Genomic DNA, 15,076 nt, shown 5'->3' on the forward strand with positions numbered 1-15,076 from the left:
GAAGAAGCCCACAGGATCGCGGGATCGGGTGAGTATGATTTTTTTTAATTACCGTTATATTTAACATGTATTCGGTGTATAAGACGCACCCACTTTTCCCCCCCAGTTTTGGGGAAGAAAAAGTGCGTCTTATAGTCCGAAAAATACGGTATTTTAAGTAGATTAGTGTTAATATTATGTCACATTTAAAATTGCAACTGATTTTTAGTTGTTAGGATTCTTTGAATATAAAGGGAAGTTGATCTAACACGAGTGTATACCTATTCACAGCAATACCAAGAACACATCCACTCTTCACTGAGGGGAATTAAACCCTTACCTTTAGAATTTACAATCATGCAGATCCTTTATTGCAGAAGGGTTAGACACCTGGCCCCATTCCATTGCAGGCATCGGCATTTCTCTTCCTAGTTTTCATTTGTGGCTATTTTTTTGGCTGGGTCGAGATGCATGGGAGTTCATCAAAAGAAGACAGCGATCACATGTCCCTTTTGCAATAATGAAACTTCCTAACGGCAGACTTTTACATTTTTTTAGGTATATATAGGTTTGCTTTAGTGAATATCACTAATATCCTTTTATTCTGTCATAAACATTAGCTCCAAAACACTAACACTGTGGCTGCTCTCTGCATCCCACAGTGAGGGTTTTAAATCATTCATTTCTCGCACTTTATTGGCTGCGACTATTGGGTGAGACTGCTGATCAGTGTCAAAAATGAGAGAAAATGTTAGATTTGGGTCAAAATTCAGAAACTAAACATTAGATAGATCCAGAAATTCTGTAAATATAATTTTAATTTGTATTGAATTTTAATTGCCATTTAGAGTGCTAAAATTACAATAAATAGTCCAATAAATACATAGGAAATTAGTGCAATACATGGACACTACTTGAATAACAAACAGGCCATTAGTTACATGGGTAACTGGCAATCGTATAAATTACATGAGCAATAAATAGTCAATGGGGAAAAATAATAGGAAAAGGCAAGGGCAATGTAGTCCAACTATTACAGAGCCTGCAGCCTGTGCTGTTGAAGTAGTTCCCAGCTAATGAGAGGGGCCACACATTGGGTTTTTCACCCTGGGTGCTCAGGGACTTTGTCCCAGAACTGCGTTTAGTGCTCCCTTCTCTATAGAGACAGCTTTCTGCCCTGTCCAGCTGTGTAGATGAGAGTAAGGATTCTGAAGACAGCATTTCAGACAACCGGTGGGTCAGATACAAAAATGAAATAAATTGGCACTACAGTAAAGCTGGAATCCCCAGGTAAAAGTTAGAGGCTCTTTAGGTAGGTAAAGAAAAACTAGAAAGTTATAAATATGAAGAAAATATGGAACAGGTAAATAAACATCACAAAGGTAAAAGTCTGCTTTTAATAAAAATAAACCTATAGTATACTATTGTGGCTGCATTAAGATGGAAGAATCATTGTAAGTTGTTTGCCTTATAATTTTCCATGCTCAGAATGTCCTGCGAGATTAGCAGTGAAGTTTTTGCAATTATTTGCATTAAATTGTGAAATATGACATTTATTCAGAAGTCAATACTGAATTTTTATTATTTTTATTATTATTATTGTTGTCTCTCATGGAAAAACCTATTCCCCACTCATATTTCTCTAACTGTTCATTACTTATTCTGTAAGGTCAGTTTATACCACAAGAGAGCTGGAAAATATGCTTGCCTCATCAGATATTTCCAACCTTAGTCTGCTGCTGTAAAAGTCTTCAACTTGCAGCTTTTTGTTATCCATTGAAATCTAAAGCTGGTGTTTAGCGTTTTGTCAGCGCCTTTTTCATACTCCGTTATATGCTGTCTCGCTTTTTAGTGGGAAGTTTTATGCAGCCGTGTGGGCAGCTTCAAGGACATACACAGTGCTTGTACTGCAGCCTAGAGACCCTGATAGACAAGCACAGGGTAATCAGTGCGACCATATATAACAGGGGTACTAGGAAGGGAAAAAAGGAAAAGCGGCAATATTTATTCAGCTTTCATCATTAGCTTTAAATATAATTATCAGGGAAAAAGTATGTGTGTGGAGTCAGTAATACAGAACGTTCACGCTGTAAAAGAATCGGCTCAATGCTAACCTTTATGGTGCTTGTTGTGCAGTGTGATGAAATGCTGCCTATTTGCTGTTTCCCCGCTGCTGCAGGTATTCAACCCATTGGGTATGCCAAATAAGTGTTACCCCTATCCCTTACTGCAAATCTTTTCGCTAGCTCATACTGTATGTCCTGTTGTGAAAGAAAGACTGGAAAAAAATTATGACTCAGTCACCAAAATAATGTCATTCCATTATAAAGACTTTCCTTGTGTTCACTTGAGTGATGATTTTTAGGGTGTAATTGGCTTCCAATATATCCTGAAGGTTATGAAAACTATCAAAAGCTTTTTTTATTAAGCTTCAATTGTTAAATAAGAAAAAACAAACACTAAATTTAAAGCAGACCTTTTAATCATTTTTTCTTTACCTATCTTTTCTCGCTGAAGCCTTTAAAACATATTGATACTAAACTTCAAAAGGAATCAATATACATTATCGTATTCATCAATTCCTGTGCTGTCTTGATTTCTGTCTTTTTTCCGGTCTTCCCTGTCCTAAACTGCCAGCTTTTTAACTGCTTCCTAAATATATCACTAGATCTCGCACTTTGCATGCTGAAAATCAGGGCCTCCAAATGTAAACAACTGAATTCTGATGTCACCCCAGAAGGCTCCTGGGGTGTTTTCCGTTTGGTTTTTATTGCTGTGGGGTGGTAATTAAAAAAAAAAAAATAGGGATTTTTTTTCAAGGCAAATTTTAACCTAAGCAGCTAAACAATAAAACTGAGTTTTCACCAACGTGACGTTCTCCAAAATCACTCCCACAATTACAAAAACACTTTATTGAATAAGTTATAGTCAGTAAAACATGCAAGGATTTATAAAAGATCCTTTTTCTGCAGTTGAGCCTTCCTTCTTTCTTTTTTGTCTTTTTATTGGAGATGTTTACAAACTATTTTCAACATTTTCAGCTACTGAATTTAGAAGTAAGGAAACAAAACCTGGCTCCATTGGTGAGTCATGGTGGAATATGAGAGCAGTGTGCCACTGCTGAGAAGTTTGAAATATCACCTCTTCATCTGGCTTCAGATTTATTTGCAGCTGACTCACTTATGCTTGGGACATGAAAATTTGGTTATGTTAATAAAGCCCACCCTTACACTTAATTCTGCGTGTAACACTTATGAAAACACCTGCTTAGATGTAGAAATATGTTGACTGTAAAGAAAAAGTACACCTTTGAGTAAGTTTTCATTACCAAATATAATACACGCTGGAATATACTTGATTTATGGATCTTGTCTAGGTGTTGTTATTGGAAGTGTGTGAGGACTATTCAGAGAGTGACATAAACAGCCATGGGCCATGATCTTGCTAGTGATCCTGATGCTATAGAAAACTCTCCTCTTACAGAATTGCTGAGACAACAAAGGTGACACTTGCCTGCTTCCACGCTTCCATTTGGTGTCAGTTCCATGGCTGCACCCTCTCTGGTAACTGAAATTCTGCATTATTTTCGCCAGTGATAGGGCAACACCTAGTAAACAGATAAGCAATTTATTTAACAAATTGTGTTCTGGTGGGTTGCCTCAATAGGACTGATAACCTGACATAGCCCCTTGGTATGCCTGACAATCATATAGTGCTTCCTCAATGCCAATTTTGTACTGGATAATGAACAAATGTGTGTCCATTCCTGGAATAGGTAAATCAATATAGTGTCAGTTGAATACAAATTGAATATGTTTATCCTTGCCAAAAAGCAAACGTGAGCTTTGTTTAAAAATTGCTAGAAAAGATCTGTGGGAATATGTAAAACACACTATGTTCAAGTAATAACTTTAATGCCTCTTGTATTTGGACAATAAGTTTTTATCCCAGAGATCGGCTTTAAGTAACTTGAAGGTCCACTTAATTAGATATAATCATTTTTGATAAAAGTGTGGCTTCATTGCAGAACAGGGCCAGTAATGTCTCTTCTGTAATAAGCATTCTAGCCTGCCTGATCACTTATTATTTTTGTGTCAAAATCTCAGCTCAGCGTTGATTGATAAGACACTAATGGCATTAAAAAAATGAAAGAAAACAAAAAAACTTAGCAAGAAAATAACATGGGGAAAAAAGAGAAATGCGGTACAGTAGTTTGGATGAACTAAGGGTTAATACGGAGTTTATTAGGAACAAATTTAGTTTTTTAACTTAGTAAGTTGCATTAGTGAGTTAGCGAGATATTCCTTTTTACTTCCTGTTTGGTAAAAAGTTTGTTTCAACACAGCAGGCAGTAAAGAAAACTCCCAAAACTATCATGGACTGAAATAATCATGCTTATTTTAAGTTAGGTAGGGGATGCTAGAACTTTTATCACCCTTTTAATGGCTATTTCTCTGTTGTAGATTTTTTCTCACGTTCTGCCTTTTTTCTGGGGTAAAAAAAGAAAAAGGAGGACAGGAGTAGCAAATCCCACAGTCACTTTTGATCCATGGAAGCTCCCTTAAAGTGAACGTGACTCTACTGTAGTGTAATCATCGAATGGTTAAATAATGTTTTTTTTTTTTATAAATATATACTGTATGTGTGTAATGCTGGCCATACATGTTATAAGATTGTTTTATGATGAAAGGATCAAATCCTTAGGAAATCAATAATAAATTATTGTCTTGAACTTTTGGAGTGTTGGGCGCTGCCATCTGCTTGTGCGTGGGATCTGAACCTTTTTTTTATGACTGAAAAACTCCTTCTGAGCATGCCCGGTCATCGGGCATGCACAGAATGAGCAGCCCAAAGCCTCCAGGGATCCTTGACATATGTATCCAGGTGGCTATGTGCTCACATTCAGTAGGCAAGGGGCTCAGCCTATTTTTTTTAAGGTATTTCAGAGCAGATAAACAAAACACATTTCTACTTTTATAAAGAAGTATTATCTACCCTTCTAATTAAAGTAGGGATCAGTCTATGTTTGTACTGTACTTCAGCAGGTCCAATAATTGTTCCTGCACAGTGTCCTTTTAGTAACATTTTTAATTTTTGCAAGTATGTATATCACTTTACAGACCTTTCTGCTAAAATCATGTACCCATGTATGCGCTTCACTTTTTTTTTAGATGTAGTTACTTTTGGTATTTTTGTACCAGGGCCCAGTGAATTAATTACACCTCTACCGTACTCACTGATGCTTCTGTTTTTCTTTCAGTGACTACATTATTAAAGAAAAGACTGTGCTGCTGCAGAAGAAAGACAGCGAAGGATTCGGCTTTGTGCTGAGGGGAGCGAAGGGTGAGAATTTCTCTACTATAATTACTAGGGGTGTCCTGTGTCTCCCTGCTCTGCTGGACTGAGACCAAGTGCCATTCTCCATAGAGAAGTGCAAAGACCTGTTTTCCTGTAACAGGTACAAATGACCAAGACTATGCCAGCCAAATATAAGAAGTGAAAGATCTCATCTGTATTACACCTCAGAGAATGACAACCATGGGTACTGCTTTAGTCCGCCTGGCTGATGATTGAGAACTCAGTTCTGCCTAAACCAATCATTCCAGGCGGCTGCAGTGCTGTATGATTGAGATTGATGTGTTTCTCTGTCCTTAGCTGATTATGTCCTTAGCTGATTATGAATAGTGCTTCTCTATGGAACCTTTAATGGGCAAAGCATTTTTCTTTTTTCAGTGGTGCAAATGTTTAAAAGCTACATTAATAAATGGAACACTACTACCCCCCACTTCCCAAAGATTTACTTAACTGAAATATTGACTATAAGGACTGAAGGCCTGAACTATTGAGCCCCTTATTTATAGGACCCCTGATCCCACGTTCTTACCTCTGTAGCAGAGCCATAAAAATCCTCCTCACTGCTGGCCTTACCTGCTCACTTAGAACTTATGGATATAGGGAACATCCTGGAAAATAGTTCACAGATACAGCCAACACTGAAGGGGTTAAGGAGTGACTCACTGAAAAGTAGTTTAAAGTTAGGGTAAGGGATAATAATGTAAGTTAGTTAAGGAGGGACTGGTTATAAATAAATTTGAGGAATTTGTAGTAAAGTTCAGTTCTATCCAGGTCAGCAAGCAACTGCACTACATAATTGTTGATAGATCCCAAGGAGATTGTAAAGTCATACATGTATGGCTATGCTTAAGTATCACAATTTTTACTAGTTATTTTATGGAATAGCTATTTTTTTTTAGCTACAAGATCATTAGTGACAATTGCTTTAAATTCACCAAATTGTACATAGTTACACATTGCTATGCTTTTCTGCGGTAGTCAGCAATTCTAGCAATTAAATTGCGTCCTGCACATGTAATTTTCTGTCATCTGCTCTTTGGCGCAACAAATAATTGTTGCTACAAAACTGGCCATTTAACATGGCTCTAACATCATTTGGGGAGCCATACTTCTAAAGTTTGTCAAGTCACAATAAAGCTAATGAAAATGTTTTAAAGCTGAATGTTTAGCATTTATGTTTAATCATTGGTATTTAAAAGTTTGCATTGTTGATTTTAATTGTTTGTATTTTTATGTTTACTAAATAAATTGTAATCACATGAGCTGAGTGGCTATTTTGGCAATTTAATGGATACCTCTATTAGGCCCAAGAATAGTTAAGTCTTTGTTTAGTTGGTTTGTTTTCTTTTTTATGTATTTATAAAGTCCTGCTTCATTCCTTGTGCATGTACCAGGCCCTAATATAATAAAAAGCTATGTCTATACTATGAAACCTACTATAACTGGGTCTTCTTCATGCACAGAGAAAGTAAGGCTTCAGAATTAGAAGGTGCCAAATGGTGTAAGCGCTGATCAGCCCTGGACTGGTAAAAGGCGATTCGTCTGCACATGAAGTAATTCAATTCGGAGTGGTGGAGTTCTCGTTATAACTTCCTTTTTGACCATTATAACCTCTGTATTCTGTATGATATAGACTAGTTTTAGGTTATTACTTATGTGCAAAAACATTAGAATGTGTACAAAAACAATATATGATAATTTACATCATCCCAAAAAGTTCTTCTGGCTGTCAGGGTGACCCCTTGTATTCAATTATTTGAATTACTGATCTGAAGTAAGTATACATAACAGAAATTCTGACATATGGTTGACTTTCCCCTCAGAAAACTAATATTTTCAGGAGGAGGTCAGCAAAGATAGCTTCTATATTTTTTTCATGCCAGGTGTGAATTGACCTGACTGAGGTATGCCCCTAAAATTGTTGTGATACAAATAAGTAGTAAATGCATTTTCAACCTAAAACCTCCACATAACTTAATGCTTCTTGCTACAAATTAGGGGTAGTTAAAATAGCTGATTTGCTGGACTAACCCCAGATGTTAAATAAGGAATCCTAGTCTTCAGACATCATTCTATAAACTTAATATGAAAGCTGAGATCAGTTATCAGTGACATGGGTTGCTGATTTTACCCACATTAACAACACTCAAACATTTCCTGGTAGGGTTTCTGAAGGCTAAAAGTTACCCATCCAATACCAATAATTTTAGGCTGAAATGCAATTTGTATGACTGCATTACTGAAACCGATGATAATTTTGGTAATGAAAGCATGTTCCTTTCTAATTGCTATAAATTGTCAATTTAATCCACTTTAAAACCAAGCACTCAAAGGTGCCTGCACAGAACTTTAATTTCCTCTGAATTGTTGGTATAATGAAGTGGTGTGAAGTGGGGTCCAAAGAAATCACTGTGTAGTTCTCAACCTCACATCAACTTTGGAACATAGACTTGACTACCCCTACTCACTGCCCATGAAGTAGCAATGAGCAAAATTGAGAAATTCATTTTTCATGAAACTATGCAGTTTCATTAACATAAAAAAATATACAGCTCAAATTTTCATAATCAAATTATCACAATTCTGCTAAACATAAAAATTGGCACAGCTTTCCCTGACAATTTCTTACCATCCAGCAATTTCCTGACAATACTATTTGTATATGTAAATTTGTATATGTTCAGGAACTTTTCAATTACCGTATTTTTCGGACCATAAGACGCACTTTTTCTCCTTTTTTCCCTCCTAAAGTGGGGGGAAAATCAGGGTGCGTCTTATGGTCCGAATGCAGAGGTACAGGGGCATAATCAAATGAATTTTTTTTTCTTGTTTTCCCGTGCGGAAAACCTGGTGCGTCCTATAGTCCGGAGCGTCTAATGGTCCGAAAAATACGGTAAATTGCATAGCCATCAATGTTCTCAGAATAGTGAAAATAAGCCTAATTTTTCCAAAATACAATTTTTGTGGTAAAAGCACAAACCTACGTGTGCTTTGCTGAAGCCTTAAAACTGCCATGGGAAAAATTTACTTGTTTATTTCTATCCCTTTGTAATATTCATTTTCTTTTTTTAATGCAACTTTGGCTCTATAGTAAGCTTTTAAAAATAAGCCAGTAAAAGAACAGCTCTGATCTTTTAGCAAATTTTAATTACTTGGGTCCTCTGCACTTCGGCCTTCACTGGTTCCTCCCTCTGAGCTCCTTGTTCAGGCACTTCCTGTTACAGGGTGACAGGTTGTCCCTGTCTCCAAATTGTGGTCCCCCAATGTTGCTTTGTCAAAAAGGGATCCAAGCAGACATAACCCAATATTTTCCTAACACTAAGGTTAAATCAAAGATTTTAGCTCTATAGTGTTTGCAAACGAGCACTACCACACCATGGCACCTTTGAGAAGTGTGATTCCTAATTCTAAACTGAAAGACAATTCAGTTTCTAAATATTTAAAAAGGTCATATAGGATTGATCATACCGTGTTTCCCCGATGATAAGGCAGGGCCATCAAATAAGACAGCCCCCCCTTTTTAGGGTATTTTTTTTTTTACATGATTGTGTGTTTCAAACATTTTTTATATTCATGATATCTACTAGAACCCTGTTCGGACATATTTCTGTAAGTTACAGGTCTACAATTTAAAAAAAAAAAAATTTATTAAAACCTGTAACGCTTTTGGAACAGAAATCTAGACCTCAGTGTAACGCCCAGGTGGTTAACTAAAAGGGTTATCTACCCTTTATGTCAAGAGGTACACTTTAACCTCTTGCAATTAGAGGAACTTTGCTTGGAGAAGTGGTAAAAACTTTCACCAAACTGATATCAGAGAGTGGTGGACAGAGTTTAAAACTCCTTCAAGAAGTAATTTCTGCTAAAGGCAGCAATACCATTTCTGTGGCGTTACTTTCTGTGCGCTTCTATTTAAGTACATCATTTTTTATCTGTAGGCAATGTTTAAATAAAGATTTATTTTTTCCTGTTTGAGGCCCGTTTCAGACTTGCAGTTAACCATAGCATTGTACCACATTCTCAACCGTGTTCCAAAACACTCCTATGCAAGTGTATGTGGTTGGGAATAACTCATCTTGTCACAGTTTGTTGCGGCATTGTTCCTGGAAGCAACATGTTGCTTCTGTCTGTGAGGTTGCTTTTTCTTCTCTAAAGGAAGAAAGAACAGCAAATGTTAGAGCAAATCTTGCAAACGAGCAGTTTGCTGCGCTTCTGGTAGCAACTTGCAACAAAATTTGCAACCACAAGTGTAAAAGGGGCCTAAAAAGTCAACAGTTTTTATAGGGATTTCTTACTTTTTCTTATGACCGTACTATTTTTTTGATGCTTGTTCGAGATTTTTTTTTGTTGCATATTATAACGAGTTATAATCTTATTGTTGAATTACATAATAGGGGGGTTTGGAGGCATTTAGAATACATTATCCCTATCATTTAGGAAAATACCTATTGTTTGTACTTTTATGGCCCCTAAAGCTTTCTCACTAGTAAGATTACAATCCTGAACATAACCTGTTTACCAGTGCCTCTCACCTACAGTTTTAAAAGCAGGCAGAGCTCAGCTCTAACACCTTTCTATTCTTATGCACAAAAAAAACATTAAAAACTTTGAAGTTCCCTTTAATTGCAGCCTTCAGAAATGTTCACCTGAAAAAAAAATGTAGTTACAATATTCTATTGTGTTTATGGTAGAAATTATGAGATACAGTAATATGTTGGCGCTATATAAATCCTGTTTAATAATAATAATAATAATAATAATAATAAATACAGTGGAGCAAACCCTTTGTAAATGAATAAACAAACATTGCATTATTTATTATAATTATGCAATTATAGTATGCTGCTTCTAAATGGAAATTAAGAACATAGAGAAGCTGTTAATTTCCTTTAGTGGTTTGCCTTTAGGGGAACCCACTCAGTATGAAAGATAATTCCTGGAAATTTAAGTAAGTAATTAATTGATAGAGATTAGTGTAGCTAGATCAATTTATTTCTGTAATAGTCCTGGGCACAATGAATCGGTTAGACCTTTGATTTACAGTAACACTTTAACTGAAGTAACTGAAGTAAAACACATGGTTGCTTAAAATGAATTTAATTTTTCAGGTACCCTAAAGAGATTGTACATTCTTTCTGTGCACTTTGCAAAGGGCTCAGCAGGCTTTGGACCCCATGTAACAATGCTCAGGCCTTAAGGCATGAAGCACTGAATTATGGAGATGCATGGAGGGAATTTCATGTGTACATATAATATAGTTACCTAATAGTGCTTGCTTTGCAGTAAACCTTTTATTTTACCTATAAGTGGCAAAGTTCAGAATTAGAAGAAGTATTGAAGAACCCATTGCTAATTGCCTGGTTATTATCTTGAGCTACTTCTTCAACCTTGAGCTATTAAACAAAAATGGTATGGTGTTCAAGATATTTCTCTGTCCTTCCTTAACTGCATACTCACTAACTGCAGTTAGACTAACCTTAAAAAAATTATAGGTATGTGCAACTACAGAGGGCGATGTTTAAGTAAACCTGTTGCTTTGCTCTGCAGGGGCAAAAAAATCGATTCACTTTAAAGACACTGTTTTTTTTTTAATCTCTCAGGGTATGAAATACAGACATTATAGTTTCTTATTAACTGTATAGAGAAGAGAAGCCACAGATGGTTGTGTAATAGTAAAAACAAATCCCACAGTGTTTCAGTATTGGAAGGGTGATGTGTAGGCCCTCTATGTGTCATGCCTGCTCTCCAGGACATAACAGTATACTGTGTAGAATACTATGTTCCAGGCCAGCCTCCAGAAAATTTCTGCCATCAACTCTTACTGTCTTGTCCTTGTGCTAATTAAACAGGATGTAAGCATGTTCTGCTTGGAGTCTGTTCAGCTGTGCTTGGTCTTTTTCCCGTGTTTAGGATGTTGCAATTTGGTGTTTAGTTTAAAGAGAAAATATCATTGACTTCTTGATATAATCTGTGATTTTCACAAGAGATCTTGTGAAATCTCTCCCTACATTCATGCCTGATTTTTATCACAATTCTTTAAAATATCAGTGTGAAGTAAAACATTTTTTTTAACCACAGGTCACACATTAAAACAAGCAAAATGTAAAAAGTCTCAAATACATACAGTACATACACACATACAAACACAACATAGTAACAATAGGACAGTGAATACCTTCGAAATGTAAAGCCCATATTAACTTGTGGTTTCATTTGGCTAAAATCTTACAGTTCGTGTTGGGGGGGCGGGCAGGTTACAAGCTTTTCTATTAAGGCTGTGTCTGCTTTTCAAAGAAAACAATACTTTGCATACCTTTTGTGTTAATGTTTCTGGAATGTATTTATCTAATTTTGGCCTTATTCCCACAGAATTGGGTGTGTTGTTATGCATACCAGTGCATGGCAATGCACAACCCCCTAATGGCTCTTCGTTGTGATGTTGATCTTATTTATTACACTGAATTGGCCAACGCACAAATATGAATTTGCATTGACCAAATCCAGCGCAGCAAAATGTATAAATGGGAACATCAGACATTCTATGCAATGTCTGTTGCCTATATGTAATGCACACACATGTAAAGAATAATGATCATGCCCCGCACATAGTTGGAATGAGGGCTTAAACTAAAATTCACAATATTATTTACAGGAACATTAAAAAAATAGTGATAAGTATCAAATAAAAAAAATGTACCAGTGAACAAAATGTTACAACAGTTACCAGGAAATATTGGGCAGTAACAGGTGTTGATGAATACTATAGTTGATTTACCATTATCAGTTGAATTAGTTAGATCAGAGTTTTTCAACCAATAGCAAGTGTTTGTCTAGCTGGATATTTTGATTTAAGCTCCAGCTCCACCACAGCCAGAAATGTCCCTCTACCTTCCAGTGAATTTTTAGAATCCAAGTTCATCTTGAAACACACTTTCTGAATTTAAAAGCTTAACTACAGCCATAACCTTTTTTTCAATTTAAAGAAAAAGTTGGAACCCCTATCAAATTTCGTTGTAGTCACAAGTTAAAAAGTTAGGGGAACACTAAATCTCTGTGCAATAAAACACAGGGCTTTGCTGTGTGATACATTGAAAACTTTTTCAAGTTGGCAGTTGCAATTGTAAAGCTGATGTACCACTCTATAAAGAAAATATTAATCACTTATCAGCAATACATCTCCCCACCCAATAACACATGTCTATCCAATCATTATTCCTTTCCCGGCAAAATATCGCCACCCAGCAATGCATGTTTATGCAATCAGTATATTTACCCTATCAAAATACATTTTCAAAAGCAGTATATGTCAACCTTAGCCACATTAAACCCATCCTACCAAGCAGATTTTAAAGTATACCTCCATCTAAACCTAAATTTCTTTCTTGGGAATCTTGGGGATACAAATCACACATTTCTTTTAGTGGTGAAATATAGCTCCCACCACCTGTTGTCAAGACCTCCATTAGAAACCATAGATGTTCAGTGATCTGCAGACTAGTCAGAAGTTGATGATAGTTTCTCTCCAAAGTGTATTGTTTAATAGAGGTGTTATTTACTGGTCATTTTCTCTTTTCTCTTTTTTCTCTCTTTTTTGGTATCTCATTTCATTCCTATGCATATTTCTTTGCATTCCTTTCATTTCTTATATTCAATATGATTGTTTGCTAAATATATGTTTATTTTCAAACATTCCTCTCTACGTGTTGTCTGCTTCATGTTAATAAACAATAAGTGGACAAAGGTATATACTTTTTGCATTTTATGTTGAATACACAAAGGACCCTCTAAACCTTTGGTGGTGAAATGTAAAAAAAAAATGAAAAACCGGAACCAAAATGCTCTAAAGGGGTGTCGGGAGTTCCCATTTAGAATGAAAGTATTAGAGTAGTAATGCTTGAAGAGAATCTGTTATGCTATCCTCTGTTCACCAGTTAGGTGCTCTGAATGATTTCTAAAATGGTAGTTGTGATTTCAGCAAAAGTAAAAGGCATTGCACGGTGGACACCTACGATCATGAGCTCATTAAAGATCGAGGTGAATAATAAAGGTTCTTTCAATCTGCTCTTAGGCTGTAACATTGATTACACAATTCAACAAACCATTTTTCATCAATGACATTTTTATGTGAGTTTTGCAGAATTTTTCATGCTGATTTCAAATCTGCATTTGGTTTTTCTGTAGCTGTATCTGTAGGTCTAGTTTTTGTGGTAAGAAAGTTATATATTTCTTGGTATTTGGTAGAATTATCTTAAAAGTATTAGAACATTTAACATCAGTTGTCTGTATTTTATTAGTAACTGTGAATCATTTAAGTTGCTGTCATACCTAGAAATTAAATATTAATTTAATCAGTTGTTGTTATACGTGTGGCTCCCTCACAACGAAAACACATCATCACCCAATTACTACAGATCTTCAGAATATATACAAATTGTACTTCGACTGTTTGGTTTGTACCAGCTGTTCCAACTGACTGTGTGACTGGATAAATTGACAAAAGTCAGTGAAGCTATTTGCAATACCAGTGGTGTTACCAATACCAAAGGAACTACAGGAACATCCAAACAATTGCTATTTTGCCATGTGAACACAAGTTGATTATCAGTTAAAACTAAATACAAAACTGTAAATCCCAGTCTGGATTCTGCAATCAGGCCTCTTGCTCCTAATAATTAATTGCCTATTTCTCTACCACCACATGATGGACTTGCTTCTGGATAAGGTGATGAACAGAGTGAAGGTTCAACTGATTACAATCAAGAATCATCTAATCCTGATTACATGGTTAGTGAGAATTCAACCAGGGATTTTTACACAAGTAAATGAAGGATCTTGCTCATTATCTAAATCTATCCAAAGACGAAGCAGAACTTCTTGTTCTAGGCTTGCAAAGGTGTATTCTTCACTGATCACAGCGCATCGTGCTTTAGCCATGGCATCAATGGATACTTCATCAGCTTGTGACAAGAGCATGTTTCTTCTCGCAAGGAAGCCTCAAGGCAGTCCTACTGTATAATTGCTATTCCAAGCCAAGTTTACTGATTGCCCATTCTGTTCAAATAAAGGAGTCCTACGACAACTTAGGGATATTGCATGAAAAAATACAATATAAAAAACATCAGCGTAACTCCTGTGGTGATCTAAAGGTCATTGGATTATTGATTTGAATGCAAGAAGGATTCACAAAATACTTCAGTTTCCTGTGCTTCTGGGATCGCCAAGCTACTGTAGAGCACTATGTCAGGTGTTTCTGACAGCCAAGAGATACCTATGAGCCAGGAAGAAACAGTGTTAAATTTCTCCCTCTGGTTTGTCTGCATAAACTATTTCTGCCACCTATCCCTAATAAGCTAGGCTTTATGAAGAACGTTGTAAAGGCCATAGGTAAAGTGAACTTACGTGTTCAGTACCCTGTTGAGAAATTTCCAAACATACGCACTGCAAAAATGAAAGAAGGGATATTTATAGGGCCACAAATCAATTTGTTTTGTAGGATGAAGGTTTTAAATAACCCCTCTCATTAGTTGAGCCAGAAGCTTAGGAGGCATTTTAGTGGCTCTGTAAAAACTTTTTGGGTAGCCATAGGTCTCCTTTATACAAGCAAGGGGTTCAGAATCTGCCTAATTCATATAAAAAACTGGGCTGTCTCTGAAATTGATGTAATTGAAAATATACATCTTGCACTCCCATTTAAAATCCTTTCTTGAGTGACAAGCAAGGACAATGTTTTCACCAGGACATT

General features: G+C 36.2%; 1 protein-coding gene across 1 annotated transcript in view; it reads left to right on the forward strand.

Annotated features, from left to right (window-relative positions):
* SHANK1 (SH3 and multiple ankyrin repeat domains 1) overlaps positions 1-15,076 on the forward strand; it is a 168,087-nt gene that overhangs the window by 115,477 nt on the left and 37,534 nt on the right. Inside the window, exon 14 of the mRNA XM_072425275.1 lies at positions 5,240-5,374. Within this exon, the coding sequence (XP_072281376.1) occupies positions 5,240-5,374 (135 nt within the window). The remainder of the gene's footprint in view (positions 1-5,239; positions 5,375-15,076) is intronic.

This window comes from Pyxicephalus adspersus, chromosome 11, assembly GCF_032062135.1.
Source record: "Pyxicephalus adspersus chromosome 11, UCB_Pads_2.0, whole genome shotgun sequence".
Taxonomy (NCBI): domain Eukaryota; kingdom Metazoa; phylum Chordata; class Amphibia; order Anura; family Pyxicephalidae; genus Pyxicephalus; species Pyxicephalus adspersus.